We start from the raw sequence: 15,972 nt of genomic DNA on the forward strand, positions 1-15,972 counted from the left end.
TCTAAATTTAATAACGGTCTTTGGTTTCAAAATTTGGTTCCACTTCATATCAGTTGCATATACTTCTGCAGAACGAGACAAAAGTAAAAGTGATTAAATTCTTTTAATTGTGCAATATATATCCAGATACATATTATTACAATTGCAATATTTGTGCTAACAATGATAATAACATAGTAAATTTCACTAATAACATAGTAAATGTGACTGTTGTTTATGATGTCTAAATGATTAATAAATTATGATATTAATAAATCATTAATTATGATATTAATTATTAAATCATTAATTATGATATTAATTATTAAATCATTAATTATGATATTAATTATTAAATTATTAATTATAATATTAATTAATACATTATGTACTTAATTTATACATATAAGAGATATTTAATGTATTTTTGTGTTTTTATATAAATCAAAATAATTATAATAGCAGATCAAATAAAAACGAAATAATTGGCTAAAAAGGACACAAAAAAGTATGCCTCTTTAATGTGGTAGTGGGATGAAAAGTTTGTGTGGAAGCATTCAACAATTTTGTTGATTTTAGCAATAGAAGTTTTTCAAAACAGTTAAAACTATACTATTCAAAATTATTTTCTCGTTATTATTATATTATTAGTTTGTTTGTTTCTTATGGCACTTGCCACTGACAAGCCCACTGTTACGAAGACAGCGATTTAAGCCTGAGGGGAAAGTCTCTTATTTTTTATAGCAGCGCCAACTAGGGCCAAGAGTACGACTTTGCCACTCAAGCATCACTCATTCGCTTGCACAACCCCTTTTTACAGGAGGGCACATTCACACATCTCACAGATAGAACAACAGAAGAACAACCATGCCCAAACCGGGACTCGAACCCGGGACGCCCGGAAAGACGCGCTACCCCTATGCTAAGACGCCGGCATATTATTAGTTAAAATGCATAACACATTTGGAAATTATTATCACTTTGCATAATGATAATAATTGTTATCAAGCCTTATCATTTATTACAATAAAATGAAGAAAATATAATTTAACCAATTGACATTACAGTCAATCTGCATCAGAATTATAATCAACGCAACCAAATGATCGATTGCTTCTTATCACACACATTTTGCACCCAAATTTTGCAAATTAAGCATTCAACCTGTTTTCCTTCATGAGAAGGGTCGATTTTAAATGTCTTGGCTTCAGGGTCGGAGTATTCTTGGTTTGAGACCCGATTTCACCGTAGACCCTCCATGCAATCTACTCTGGGGTATGCCAGAACTATCTGGACTCAAAATGTCCCCATTGGTGTGGCATGAAAGTTTATATAAGTGGGTGCTAGCTCAGATGCTAACTTCCTTATATGAACATGCTGCTAAAAATTATTATCTGTCTCAAAATAACCCTAAAGTGACTTCTAAACGAGATGTTAGTGTAATATAGTAAATTCTGTACACATCTCCGCAAGCTAGGACAAAATTATTTTTCTTTTTCAGAATCTGTATGGAAAATTTCAAAATTCTCTTTTTCGCCACGCCCTCTTTTCCTTTATTTCTCTTTTAGACTTCTTTCCCTAAAGTCTCTCGTTTTCCCTTATTCTTTTTTTCTTGTTTTTATCTATTAGTAATTGTGTTTTTATAATCGTGTTCTGTGGCTTCTCCTTCAAGTAGGTCAGTCAGGAAAGGATAATTTTTTAAATTATGTGAATCTTTGTTCCTTTTAAGGTGAATCTTTAAGGATGAATCTGATCTTTGAAAGTACATGCTAATATTTAAAGTAGAAAATCTAAATATATCTAATATGAATTAAACACAAATTAAAATAAACATCGCTACTTGAAAGGCTCATGGTGGTTTGGTGGTAAGGTCTCGGCTTCAGAACCAGGGCGCTTCAGGTTTGATACCCGATTCCACCGAAGAGCCATCGTGTAAGCGGGTTTGATGCACATTAAATCCGTAGGGACCAAGCGTCCTCCCGTGGGTGTGGCGTGGAAATTTGGAGAGGGCGTGCCGGCTTAATCGTTATCGTCGTCGTTTGAAAGCGGTTGAAATGTATGAGGTCTGTCATAAAATATCTGTGATGTAGCTTTGAAACGGGGCGTTAACTAAACTCGCAATTCGTAATGTTGCAACTTGCTCCATCATATAGTTTCAGAATTTTTTTTTTGTTGATTAATAAAATATATTACGATAAGAAAAAAAATTGAAGCAGTTTTTTTTAATTTAATATATAGGAAGAAATAAATAAATGAATACATTTTTGAAAATAAAAATCAAATTACTTATATGTTACGAAATACCTTTTTATAGTAACTAGCTGAAACGGAGCAAACGTTCACAGCCTCTCTCAACCCGAACCGACATCAACTGTGCTGATGCAATAGGGCCTGTCATGTTACAACTTGTCCTTGGTGCAATTAGACCCATGTTCCCCTATACATGAATTTTAATATAAATAATTACAAATTACCTTCATTCAGCACCAAACTGAACGATGCAAATAAACGATTCAAACACAGCCATATCACTTATTTGAACATTCTTTTGCACATACTAAACAACTATGTCAAAATTACTGATTTTTGGATTAAGATTACACAAATGATTTTTTTTCACTTTTACAACTAGTACCGATGTTGCCAGCATGATTACAGTGCCAAATTTACAAGCAATTCAACTACCTTGTTCTGCCCCACTATTCTCTTGGCTCTAACTTACATCTTCATTTATTTAAATTATTCTTTTTAAAACTTTATTTTATTTTCTACATTCTTTTGTGCTATTACTCATTTATTGCATTTATATATAGTAAATCCACTGACAGAATTTCGTCCTCCATGGATGAACAATCATCTTTGGTTTAGACATCAGAATATATAATACAAGTTTAATTCACTTCATGAAATTACTTTAGTCTTTATGCTTGTTCTGAAATTGATCTTCTATAATTAAAGGAAATTTATTTCAGCGTGATGTCGATCATCTTCATATTTATGTTTTGAATAGAAATAATGAGTAGAAGAGATAATTAGCAGGAAGGAACAAAGGAGAAATAAAACCTTTGAAAGAGCTTGATTGTTGTACATATGTTTTAGTTATTGTGTTTAGTTTTTCAGTTGTTCTATATGCAATAATTTCAAATTATCTATGTTTTAAAAGAACTTTTTAATCAATCGAACTTCAGATTCAGTCTAACTTTAATGCCTGAGTTTCTCGGGATATTCATTTTTTCAGGGAATTAAAATGCTAAATTGACAAATTCCTTTCTAAATCTATATAAGCATAAAATATTTTCTCACAGAGGGTTTTTCCTGCATTTTGTATTCCTATTTCTAACAGATAACAGATGCAAATAGACGATAGTTAGTTGATGGATATTTACATATGAAGGAATATATATTTGAAAAAATCGTATTAAAAAAAGCTAGACTAGAGACGAACTAGATTCGAACAGGGCTGCACATTACTTATTCTTTTTTTAATGGCTTGCTTTCTGATCAGAAATTCCCAAGAAATATTAATGAAATTAAATTTTTAATTGATAAATTTTTTGTTAATCAGTTAAACCGAAACTACATTTTCTATATATCGATGATGCTCTCAATTCTTCGATGCTGGAATATTCATAATTTAGGACTTCATCGCTGTTATTAAGTCTGAGGCGTTACTCTTAAATATTTAATTACAAAACTCCATTAACTTTACCAAAATGGTTTCTGCTTTAAGATGCTGGATATGTAAAGAATAGCTAAATATATGATTAAAAATTTTTACGAAAGAAAAACAAAGATCTCAATATTAAAAAAAAATGATATTTATTGAGCAAATACACAATTTGGCAACAAAGCAAGGGATAAAAACCATGGAACCCTATGATAATAATGAGTTCCATTTCTACTCTTCAGTCTTCATATCAGTTGCTAAAAATGAATGGCGAGAAACATTTCTATTTGTATCTAGACAGCAGTTGCAGCTGAAAAAAATGAAGTGCATTAAGCAGATGGAATGCCTTTCACAACATAAACGACATCTGCGCTGTTTTGATTGGTTATTCCAGGTTCGTTGGACAGGATCTTTACGTGGTAGCCGTTTTCATCGGCATTGTACTCAACTTCTCTGTAATTTCCGTTTGGGTCAGTGTAACCATACTTTCCCTTGACAGCTCCATTTTCATTGGCTATTTCTTGACGGTGTTGGAGGGTTCCGTTTCCATCATCCATAGCATATGCAAATTCGTAAGGTTTTGGAGATTCAAATTCTTCTGGTCTACCATACGGGATCTGATTTGGTCCAGGTACTGTGGAAATCAAAAAAGCAACATTATTATAAATACACGATTGAATGAATTATCTTATCTCATTAATTCTGTCATTAACAAATTAGTTTTTTAAATGTAGAGCCTTACAATTTAAATTGAATATTAAAGAAACTACAGCATGAGTTGTGAATATAGAGAATTATTCTTATCATTTTCTTATTTATTGTTATTATTTTTTCTTATTTATATCTTAGTAAAGAGCTGAAAAACTAAAAAGCGCTTTGTCTTTGCTGCTATAATATTATGAAAAATACTTGTTTTTAAGTCTATTATCAAATATCTTTGAAGAGTTGTAGAATATGATGATGTGTTTTCTTTTTACAATTAACTATAAACATTAATGAAAGATTCATGGAAATCCATATATTAAGGCCATCCACTGAAAGCCATGTTTGATGTCAACTACTTAACTTTGCCTTGCTTCAATTTATTTTTTCTATAAATAATACAGCTATCAAGATCTTTTGATTGTTCTCGTGACTTTTAAATGCCTTCAGAATTATACAAATTTTCAAAAATTATACGTAACTTTTCAAATGATAAATCTTCTATTTCTTGATGAATCTTTTATGCTATTTTAAAAACATTCAAACAGAGGAGGTTTTTTTTAAAATAAGAAGTTTCCTACTTATATGCATCATCCGTACCAAGAAAGTTCAAAATGACAATAGATAGAAGGCTAAGCGAACACTCGATTTTACAATTTTTATTTACTTTCAATGCTATTTAAAAGTAATTATGAATAATATGGTTTTCTTTCATTGAAATATATGTAATTTAATGCAGAATCTATTACGTTTATAGAGATGTATGGGCTTGCTGTAGAGTTCCATGCACCATTTGCCTATATGATGATTATTAATTCAATAACAGAAATAGAGAAACTCATATTAAAATAATTATTCTGGTTGAATCTATCAATTTTTTATGCTTTAAAAACTCCGTATAAATTCCAGTTTGTCTTAGAAATATTTCCCATCATAGCTAAATTAAGTAAAAAAATCGATTCAGAAAAAAAAACTCTCTTATTTTTTTATACTAATTATTTATTGTTTTATTATAACCATTAAATAATACGCCTAATTCCTATTCTTTATTATTTTCCGCTTATTAAAATAGAAATGTTCTAATACTCTGCTGAAATAAAATAAAATCTATCTTTATATAAACTCGCTTTCCATTTTGTCATTTTCTGTAGCAGTTAGCTGTTTTTTTATTATTAAAAATTGTAATATCTGTATTAAAGAAAAATGTATACAGATTGCATATCCACATTCTCATAAATCCCATTCACTTTTAAATAAATATCAAAGATTTCTACCAATTCTTTTCTATTATGTCCTTGTATTACCATTTAAAAGTGCTGATGAAATCAATAATTATAATTATAAAAATATTTTTGAAGGCATCCTTTAATTTTCATCTTATCAGCTGCTGAATGCAGGCAAAACTTCTATATTTCTTGCAGCTTAATAATTAACCGAAATCATGCTTCTCGCGTTCCTTAGATTGCCTAGGAGCTGATATCGAAAAGAATCTGCAATATCTTTCACTACATTCCAAGAAGAATGGGAAGAAATCGGATGAGATAAAATTAAGTTCTTACCCTAACTAAAATGCAATATTTTGAAAGAATTATTTTAATTTCAACCATTGTTCAGCGTTTTAAAAGTTATTTAATATTAATTTAAAAATAATGCTTAAGTGTAGAGATAATATCTGTAAGCCACTTTTACTGTTGAGGTGTGGTGAAAGTGTCAGCTTCAATGATTTTTCTTGTTTCGTTTCATAGATAATATTTCGACATGCTGCTTTTCTGGACATTCTAAAAGTGAAATAAGAATTTAATGCGAGAATGTCAACCATCCCACTTGAATTTATAATATTCCCAACACGTCAAGTATAATCTATAATTTAGATAAAAATCAAATATGAAATATATGCCGTTACTAATTTTTTTGGTTCGATTTTGTTGCAAATTGTATTGGATTTATAAGCAGTAAGATTCTGAAAGAAATGCTTGAAGATTTCTTAAATTACAGTTTCGTGTTTGATTTATATATCATTTTAATATTATATCTTTTTTTCAAAAGTTATAAGAAACATGCACAAACTAAAGTAAGTTTTATGAGTTTTTATGTATGCTTTGATATACTTGCATTTTCAGGCAGGTAATTAATCATTCGTTTCAAAATCTTAATATTTAAAAAACAATTAATTTATTCGTTATTATTATTAAATATTTTTCTAATCTGAAAAAATGATTCCCTTTCACAATGAGAAGTTTTTATTTACTTTTCTTTCAGGATACATGAGTAAAGATTCATGTAATTTAACCTGAAAAGCAGTCCTACTGTATCGCATATGTCCTACATTAGTACCAAAAAAATAATAAATAAAAGTTGAAATTTTGCATCATTATTTTATAAATGTAACAAAAAATTGCAAATAAAATTAAAATCCTGAAATAGAACAGCTTTATATAATTGAATTCTTTCACTTGAAATGACATTGTGCCGAATCTAACAAAAATATTTCCATCAAAGATTAGCAAATCAGGATCACTTATCTAACTCATGCTTTTTATAGTGAATCAATTAAATCTGGATAAATTGATAATTGGAAGAATGGCAAAACTCGTTCTAGATTCTGTTGTACTAACATTAAACAACTAATTATTTTCAAAACTAATCAGCTGAATTTCTTCAATAAAAAACTCTAACTAAACTCAGTTTGGGACATCAAATACATCAGTACAAATTACATTTTTCCTTTTTATTCTTTCTTTCTTTTGCTAGAAATTGTTTTTAGATTATTTTAAGCTCTTTTTCTTTTTTTTTTTTACAGCAATGCAATTTTACACAATGGATTCTAGATATTCTGTATGTACAAAGAAAATTCCAAATTTGGATTGCTGATGTAAATGTACCGATAAAATAAATTTACGGATCACATCGGGAATTGAAAGAGAGAAAGAACAATATTAGAGAAAATGAATCCATTTCATTGCTATTTGTAGCATTTTCTTGTTTCTGATCCGGCAGATGTATTCTTATCTTTACTAGAAAGAAAATTTTTTAAACAACCAATAACAGAATATTGAGTAAAAGAACATAAAGCGGTTTCTGAGAAAAGTGAAACCTGAAATCAGTGATCCAGACCTGGGAATTTTAGATGGGAAAATAAAAGAATCCTTTTTATTTCTTTCTCACTCTAACTTTCGAATTTGTGTTCTTGATAAAACTGAGATTGCGAAATTTGTTTCTTTGGGGATTTCCGAAAACATATTTCAGTACTTCCTTGCGGTTCTCACACACACACACACACACACACATATATATATATATATAGATGTTGGCCAAAAAAGTTTTAAAGATAAAAGCTATTTTAGTTTATCAATTATTTAGTAAGCTAGTTAAAATTAATTAGCAATTAGTTGATTAATATAGATTCATAGTTTAATATTAAACGATGATTATATATGATTTTTAAACGACTTAAACTGAATCAAAGTTTTTTAGTATTCCATACATTTCCATTATTTACAGTATTGGTTTACATAATAACTGATTACATAATAACTGGTTTACATAATAACTGAAGGAAATTTACTTTTCCGAAATCATTGTTTGTAAATTTAGGAAAAACTATTTCGACGGGGATTTCTAGATAGAATGAAAATTTTTTATTTCATACAAAAAATCATAGAAAAACTTATATCATAATGTGAGATAATCTTTTTATTAGCTGCTTGCGATATGATGAGGTAATATAAGAACTGTTTTTTGCCCTAATTTGAAGAAAATAATTTTTACGCAATTTTCACCATCCAAAATTTCTACATTGAGAATACTTTTATTATCTGTATTACACTTAGTTAACTAGATTTCATTAATATTTAACTAAAAAAAGAAAATTAAAATTAGATACTGATGCCTCATTTCCTATGCTTTTAAAATAATGAGGGATCGTGATGACTTTCTTTATTTGAATTTTGCTAACTTGCCTGAAATGCAAACCGTTGACAATCATATTTGGAATTTATAATGATTGTTCGATCGATTGAGTTCCAAATGCATTCCGGATGATGTTTCAAAGATTTCGTTTACTGATTGCTCATGAGAAGGAAAATCAAGGGAGTGAGCGCGTCTCTCATCAAATTGGAAATCAAGTTTCCTGTTTGTTAGCTTCGAAATCTGATCTACGCAACGTGGTAAAATTCTCGATAATAAGAATATGATTAGTTCAGCGAATTGATTCTAAGACAATTAAGCTGAACGCATCAGTCTTTGGATATTACAAATGTGATGTCCATAAATAGACTTACTTGTTAATATACATAATTAAGGATAATTTATAAATAGTTGCAGATATTTGTCCCTAAAGGAGAAACGCAGAATTCTAAATTTCCTGTATTTTTGTAACACAATAATTCTAAGTTAAATTTTTTATGTAACTATAATTCTTTCTATAATTAGCTACTTTTAATTGTGATAATAATTGAAACCCAAATATATCACCCATAAGCAGTTCTATAACCATTGCTTAAATTATATAGAACACAGACATCACGGTTTTGTTGACATGCAAAAAAAAAAAAAAAAAAATGTCAGATTTCACTCATTTATTATCTCAGATTTTTAAATCAATATGCATTATTTTTCTCAAAAATAAAGTCTTGATTTCTATGGATATGCTTTCTTTTTCTCTGTGAAATAAATTTTCTTTGATTTTTTTCACAAGAAAACTTATTTTGATTCCTTTCCAATAAATAATTTTGCTCATTAAATCAATTCAAATGATTTAAAGGAATTAATTCATATACTAAATAGTAAAAAACATAACATTTTTCATAAAGTGTTTCATTCATTTTATATTGATCAAGTTACAATACGTTTTATGAAAGCATGAAATCATTCTTGTCTTAGGACAATTAAAAGGAGAAGAAATAAGTTAGTTATACAAGTGTGAGGAAATAACAGTGATTTAATTTGGAATCACACATTCTACTTTTGTTTTATTTGATATAATATTGACTACCGTTCATTGTTTGTTTAAAAGGGAAAGGAAAAAGGGATTCTTGGCAAGATTTAAGTAAAAATATCTGATGCATTTTACAAATCTTACAAAATTTCTTAGAAAAATATAAAGATAAAAAAATTTAATCTCCAAATTATTTCACTCACGTTGAAGGGAAAAAAATGAAAACTTTTTGGTTTAAAGCTTTTTGCAGCAATAAAAACATTTGAATCTATATTTTATGCTAGCAGACAAAGACAATATTTTTAGAGATAACTATAGTTCATAGAGTTATATATAGTTATCTAACACTTGAATTATATATAGTCAACATTTGAATATATATTTTATACTAGCAGACAATATTTGTAGAGATAACTATAGTGCATAGAGTTATATATCAACATAAACTATAGTTCTTGTTGATAAACATAGAGATATTGATATTGATTAAGAGATCCTGGAAATCATTCCTGTATTCTAAGAAAGAAGCTCTTCACGCTGAATTTTCTTCTTCTTTTCTACTTTTCCTTTTTTTTCAGTTTTAAGGAGAAATCAAAAAAACGGATTAATTAAATTTTAAAATATACATATAAGCATAAAATGCAGGTAAAACTACTGCGTTTTTCATAACAAGAAATTTCAAAATGCAAATCAAAATATTTTGAAATGAGTCATAAATTATTGAGAAAAATAAATCCAGGAACTTACTTATTAAATGTGTGCAAAATTCCTTTCCTTTTAATTGAGTGAAAAATAAAACAAAAGAAACTCACCAAATTTTCTGCATATTTTATCATTCTAGTAATAAAAAAGCAAAAGTTCTGGGCATAAAAAATCAAAATGTATCTCTTACCAAAATCGGTCAAGTTACTTACTTACAGGTCCAGCCGTTGAGATAACGAAAAATATTGCAGCGAAGGAAAGCAATGAGTACACTATAAGAGACATGATCACAGCAGATAGAGCAAGCACAGCAAGATCTCAGTATGCATATATGATACCTCTAGAAACTGAACCCTGCTTTATATAGATCTCAGAGGGCGATTGAAACCGAAACATCTAATGTTCAGCTTATTAGTTGAGGTAGTTAGAAAATGCTTAGCTGTGAGTTATATCTTTTTGTATGATAAAATTTGTCTTGAACGTCCGTGACCGATAGTGCTATTGTTAGTTATGCATTAAAGGGCATTTAGGAATTGGACTTGAAAGGGTGGTTTCTTTTGGTTTGATTTATGCTTTCCCTGGGTCAGAGCATATCTTTCTGTAACCGTAGAAATTGATATTCACTCAACCGTTTCGAGGAGAACTTATTTCTGATTCTTCACTTCTTTCTGAGAAACTCTCCTTTGGCTCACCAGTAGAGACATCTAGAAATACTTGCTCTCTGATGCAAGAAGGCGCGATTTATTTCCATTATTTTCTTGGTGGAGAGAAGTTGTATTGGAAACTCGAGTTGCTTTATTTTTTAAAAAAGAGTATCACATTTCCATTGCATAATGTTTCTCCTTTATTAAATGTTTAAAAATGTTTAACCAGTATTTTACAGTCTTTTCTTAAAATTGTTACTAAAAGGTTACTTTCTTTTATCACTTTCTGTGTCAAAAAATGTTACTAATAAAAATAACTCGCTAAAGATAATTGAGTTAGTTCATGAATTTTGATAATTCAATTTAATATGATATTCTTCAAAAATGATCAAATATAATTGAGTTTTAATAAATTTTTAGCAGAGTGGAATATGAAATTTCAAAATTATAGTACTTTTAATATGGCCAGTTGTAATTTTTCTGTTCTTAAAATTAACCTATCTATTAAACACATAATACTACATACACTTCAAGAGTAATAATTCAAATATTCATTATTATTTTATTTATTTTTTATTTCTGGTTATTTAAATCAATAATAAGTATTTGAAGACAAATTGGAGCCATAAATATATAATAATGAAATTATTACTTATTATTATTATTACTTCTCACTTTCGATTATATTGTCAGAGGTGAATTCAGGGTAATCAGTGTCGGTGAAGGGAGGGTAATTTTTTGATGCTAATTCCGAATGTGGCATTCTTTTTGTTAGCTTGGTTCTAGTTTTCGAGACGAAATGAAAGATAAATTTTAGTAATAATATGTATATAGTGTTCATGTCTCATTGAATCTATCTCAAACGCAAATCGCCAATAAAATTAAATCAGTGCAATAAAGCAAATGAATTTAATCTTAAAGAATTATATCAGGAGTATAAATCAGGAGATAAATCGATGAAGAAATCCCATGAATCAATGAAGAAATCTGTGTCAAAATTCATTTAGAGAATAAGATTTAAAACAATATTAATGGATAAGATAAAGAAATAAATTTCAACAAATGAATATAGATCAATCATAATGATATTCTAAAATAATAATGGTATGTTAAAAAAATGCATGATAATATTTCATTAAATCTGATAAAATGAAAACTGAATAAGGTGCTTTACCTAATTCATGGAAAGGACATTTTTATATGATTTCCTTTCATGTGTAGTGGAAATTTCATGTTCCAAAAACAATTTGCCAATATATGTGTGTCCCAACTGCCTTGATATTGTTGTATCATTAATTTGATATCCTAGCGGAACTTCTCCCTTTATTCTTTTCTAATATTATCCAGATTGTTTGGAAATTTGTCGCAATATCTATATATAAAATATAACATTGCGGCCATAATAAAGTTCAATTTCAAAATCTTTAAACGTTCTTTGTACATACGTACGTTCAATTCTTTGAATTCTTGCCTTTCCGATAACACAAAAAATTCTTAATAACTAATGTGATTAGTTATTAAGATATATAGTTGAATAGATTAAATTTTTTAGCAACAGTCTAACAATTTTAAATCTTCAATGAGTTTGCGAAAATGAGGATCATCAAAAATTCCTGTTTGTAATTTTTCCTTGTTCAGTCTGGGAGTTTTGTTATAAATATCGGGGCGCAATCGCCGTCTTTATTGAATGCCCTAAGTAATTATTTCATTAACTCAAGTTTTAGACAGATTGGTGAAAACATCATTTCGATTCTGTGAACTGGTGGTCCTTCCTTCGTTACTTAATGTACCTACAATCAGTATTTTAAATCCCATTTCCTTTCTCCAGTGATCTCCGTGTGCGCAACTCTCCCGCATCAAGTGAAAAAGAGGAGCCTGTCATATCCGCTTTATTATCTTTGTAAGAAGTTCACAATCTTTAGATCAACATATAAAAATAACGTACGCCCCAGGCATCAAAGCTTCTACAGGATCATTTTTTTCTTTTCGTTATTCTTCCTCAATTTTTGAAGAATACGCAAATAACCCGGAAGGATAGTGGTTGGCATTATGCTATAACACACACTTGAAATATAATTAATATAATTTAATATTATTTTTATCATGCAGGATAAACATATTTATAAACTTTTCTACTTGAATTTATTTGAATTAGCTTTCTTTATTACAAAAATTTTATTCAATTTGAATGGTTCAAGCAAATAAATGATTTGATTGAAATTAAGGAGAGCATTTTACGATAAGTTGCTTATATTTTAGAAATGAGTATTGAAATACTGCATTTTCGTAACTGCCACCTAACTTAAACTCTCAGAGTTTAAATATTTTTGTTAAACTTATAACAAAATTTATGGAGTCGATTTCAATTTAAAGAATCCAGACGTAAGAGAAAACTTGCAAACTTGGGTAACTTAAATCTATAAAATACATACACATTTCTCAAAAACCTTTCATTCAAAAGTAGAAGCAAGCTTTCATAAAAATAGCAAGCATGTGCTCTTTAATTGACATCCGCGCCTATGGTGAATTCATAAATTTTCTTTAATTTATTAACGAAATTATTCAAATAAACCTTTTCTTATCTTTGTAACTAATATTTTGAAGGATAGAACTTTATACCTTTATAAGCGTTGAAAGTCAATTATAACATTTTTATCAATAAAAATCATCAAAATATTGATTTATGTTGCTGTCCGATATTGAAGAATTCAAGATTTTTAAACTAAGGTGCTATTGAGAGATTTTTTCAATATTTCTATTTAATTATTCCAAATAAAAAATAAGTTTCACGAAATTGCGTTTGTGACATGCGGATTAAAGACTTTTTATATAAAGATTATTTTAAATTGCTTTTATAATTGAAGTTTAAATTAAAACATATTTTTCAGTATTTTAAACATTTGCAAATTTTTAAAATACAGTTTTTATCTTCAATTTTTGGGAGACTTCTCAAAATATTTTACAGAAGTCTGTATAGATTTTAGATACATTTAATACTAATTTGAACAGAAACTTTCTACTGAAAGATATAGGAAGAAATGTAAAAAATTTAACTATATTTTAACCACTTTCTTGTTTGTAAAACTTTTCTACGAATGATTGTTAATAAACTGAATAATTTTACTTTATCTACCATAATGAACTTGGTCAAAAACATTTATTTTACGTTGCAAAATGTTGTAGTGAAATTAAAGCTTGAAAATTGAAAAGGGATAACGGACTATTTGAAGTTTTAATTTGTGAATACTTTTAATTTTTGACTGAAAAAAATAATTTCTGAAATATTAAAGTACTGCTTTGATATTTTAGTATGAAAAGTAAATGGATAAGAGCAACGAGATAAGTAAATGATATACCAATCGAAATTTTTGGTAATATACTTTTAAAAACAATTATAATTTTATATTTTAAAATTTATGTTAAAAATTAAAAAGATAATTAGAAACCCATTTATAGGAATTAATTAAGACATTAAAATATTTAAAGTAAATATTCAGTATGCGTCTAGTAAGAATATTAAATTTTACTCATTTAAAGCAGTTTAATATTAAAAATTTAAACATTTTAATATTAAAAATTTAAGCACTTTAATATTAAAAATTTAAGCACTTTAATATTAAAGAAATATTTAAGTCATTATAAAAAACTCGAGTTGAAATATGCGTAATAAATGTAGCCTTTTAAGAACAAATAATAATTCTTGGTATAATAAAAGAATTTCTTCTAAGATTAAATATTATCTGTTCTATAAATTTTTTATTACAAACCGGAGAATTCTATGAGATAAAATTTAAGTATAGTTATTTTTTTATTATCGCGTGTTGTCTGCGCTGTTTTCATTGCCATTATGTTCGCTTTAAATAAAACTTATATATTTTAATATGGGTATTTAAATATACATATTAAATGAATAATAATTTTCACAAATAATTTCCTGCCTTTTAATTTGTTTATATGTATATATTCACAAATAATAACAAACGCCCACTGTCGGATATAATATTTTTTATTAACGTATAAATCTAAATTTTTATCGAATGTAGTTAAAAATAGGCCAGAAAAAGACAGTTCCTGAAAAAGGTTTGAACTCCAATTCTTTGAAAATTCGATTCCAAATTTCGAATATCTACATTTCTGTCAATTGTTATTTGTATGCATGAGTTTTTGATTTCCAAACACTACTTTTCCATATTTATCTAAATTTCTGAATCTATTTTGAATGCTTCAATCCCTTCGTGTGCTAGTACAATTGTGTCAGACAGCTATAAGAATGCCACGACCCGTTTGCGTGACATATTTATTCTAGACAATGGCTTCGACCTATCGTAAATACATTCACAGCGTTTATAATCACAGACGTAAAAGCTTTACACTCCCTGGCTAGATAGCCAACGGATTATGGAAGAGTTCCAACCGACAAATGATTGCGTTTATAGTAATTTGCTCTATAAATAATTTGTTTAATACTAAATAAGTATTGTATCTGATATATGATTTACTATCGGACAGTAACTAGATTCAAAATATATGATATATTGAAATGATTGCATATCGCAGCTAATAGAATTAATTATACTATATATCATGCGAAGAAATGTTACAATGCTGAAAAGCTAATTAAGGTAAATAAGAAACTATACTCATCCCTTTTTAGTTTTGTTTGTAGTAGATTGCATTAATCAAAAATATAACTTATAAAATGCTAATAAAACTTTATAAATATGTTGAAATATATTTATATTTTATTTTTTTTATTTATAGAATAAAATTTTAATATTGAAAAAAAGCTACTCAGTTTGATAGTGCAAAGATCAAATTTTTTAATAAAGCAAATAAAAGAGCTACTCAATTTCATACTGCCAACAATTCGTGATGAATTAAATATCTACCAAAATCAATTAGTGAAATTAAAAAATTTTTGCAATAACCTTTTAAATCTATCAATTGAAAAAATTCATAACCATTTTTAACACATAAATTCTAAATTAATTAAATTAAATTCTAAATTCGATTAGGATTAATAAAGTTTATATTATTGTTTACATATCAATAAATAACAACTTTTTTATTTAGCTATACTTCAAGTAACTGATAATTAGAAACTTTATTTTTAAAAACAATAAGGCCTGATCAGTATAATGCAGACATTTTACCACTCTTTTTAAGAGGCAGAAGAAAAACAATGTTTGTAGCATTTAATTATACAAGTAACATTCTTGAATAATTAGAAATAGCTGTAGAATTTGTCAGGAAAAATAATTACTCTTCAAAAAAAAAAATTCTCTTTGCATAAAGATTATATTCATTTGCTTTGGAGAACGGTACAATTAGGAGCACCTTAT

The 15,972-nt window shown here is 27.8% G+C and overlaps 1 protein-coding gene across 1 annotated transcript; it reads right to left on the reverse strand.

Moving 5' to 3' along the window:
• Positions 1–3,839: 3,839 nt before the first annotated feature.
• On the reverse strand, positions 3,840–10,301 carry LOC129961087 (cuticle protein 10.9-like). The gene is made up of 2 exons (XM_056074909.1): positions 10,199–10,301; positions 3,840–4,280 (listed from the first exon to the last, which is right to left on the reverse strand). The coding sequence occupies exons 1-2, from the start codon at positions 10,269–10,271 to the stop codon at positions 3,976–3,978; spliced, it is 378 nt and encodes a 125-aa protein (XP_055930884.1). The 5' UTR covers positions 10,272–10,301; the 3' UTR covers positions 3,840–3,975.
• Between the last annotated feature and the right edge of the window lie 5,671 nt (positions 10,302–15,972).

This window comes from Argiope bruennichi, chromosome X2 (genome assembly GCF_947563725.1).
Source record: "Argiope bruennichi chromosome X2, qqArgBrue1.1, whole genome shotgun sequence".
NCBI classification, from domain to species: domain Eukaryota; kingdom Metazoa; phylum Arthropoda; class Arachnida; order Araneae; family Araneidae; genus Argiope; species Argiope bruennichi.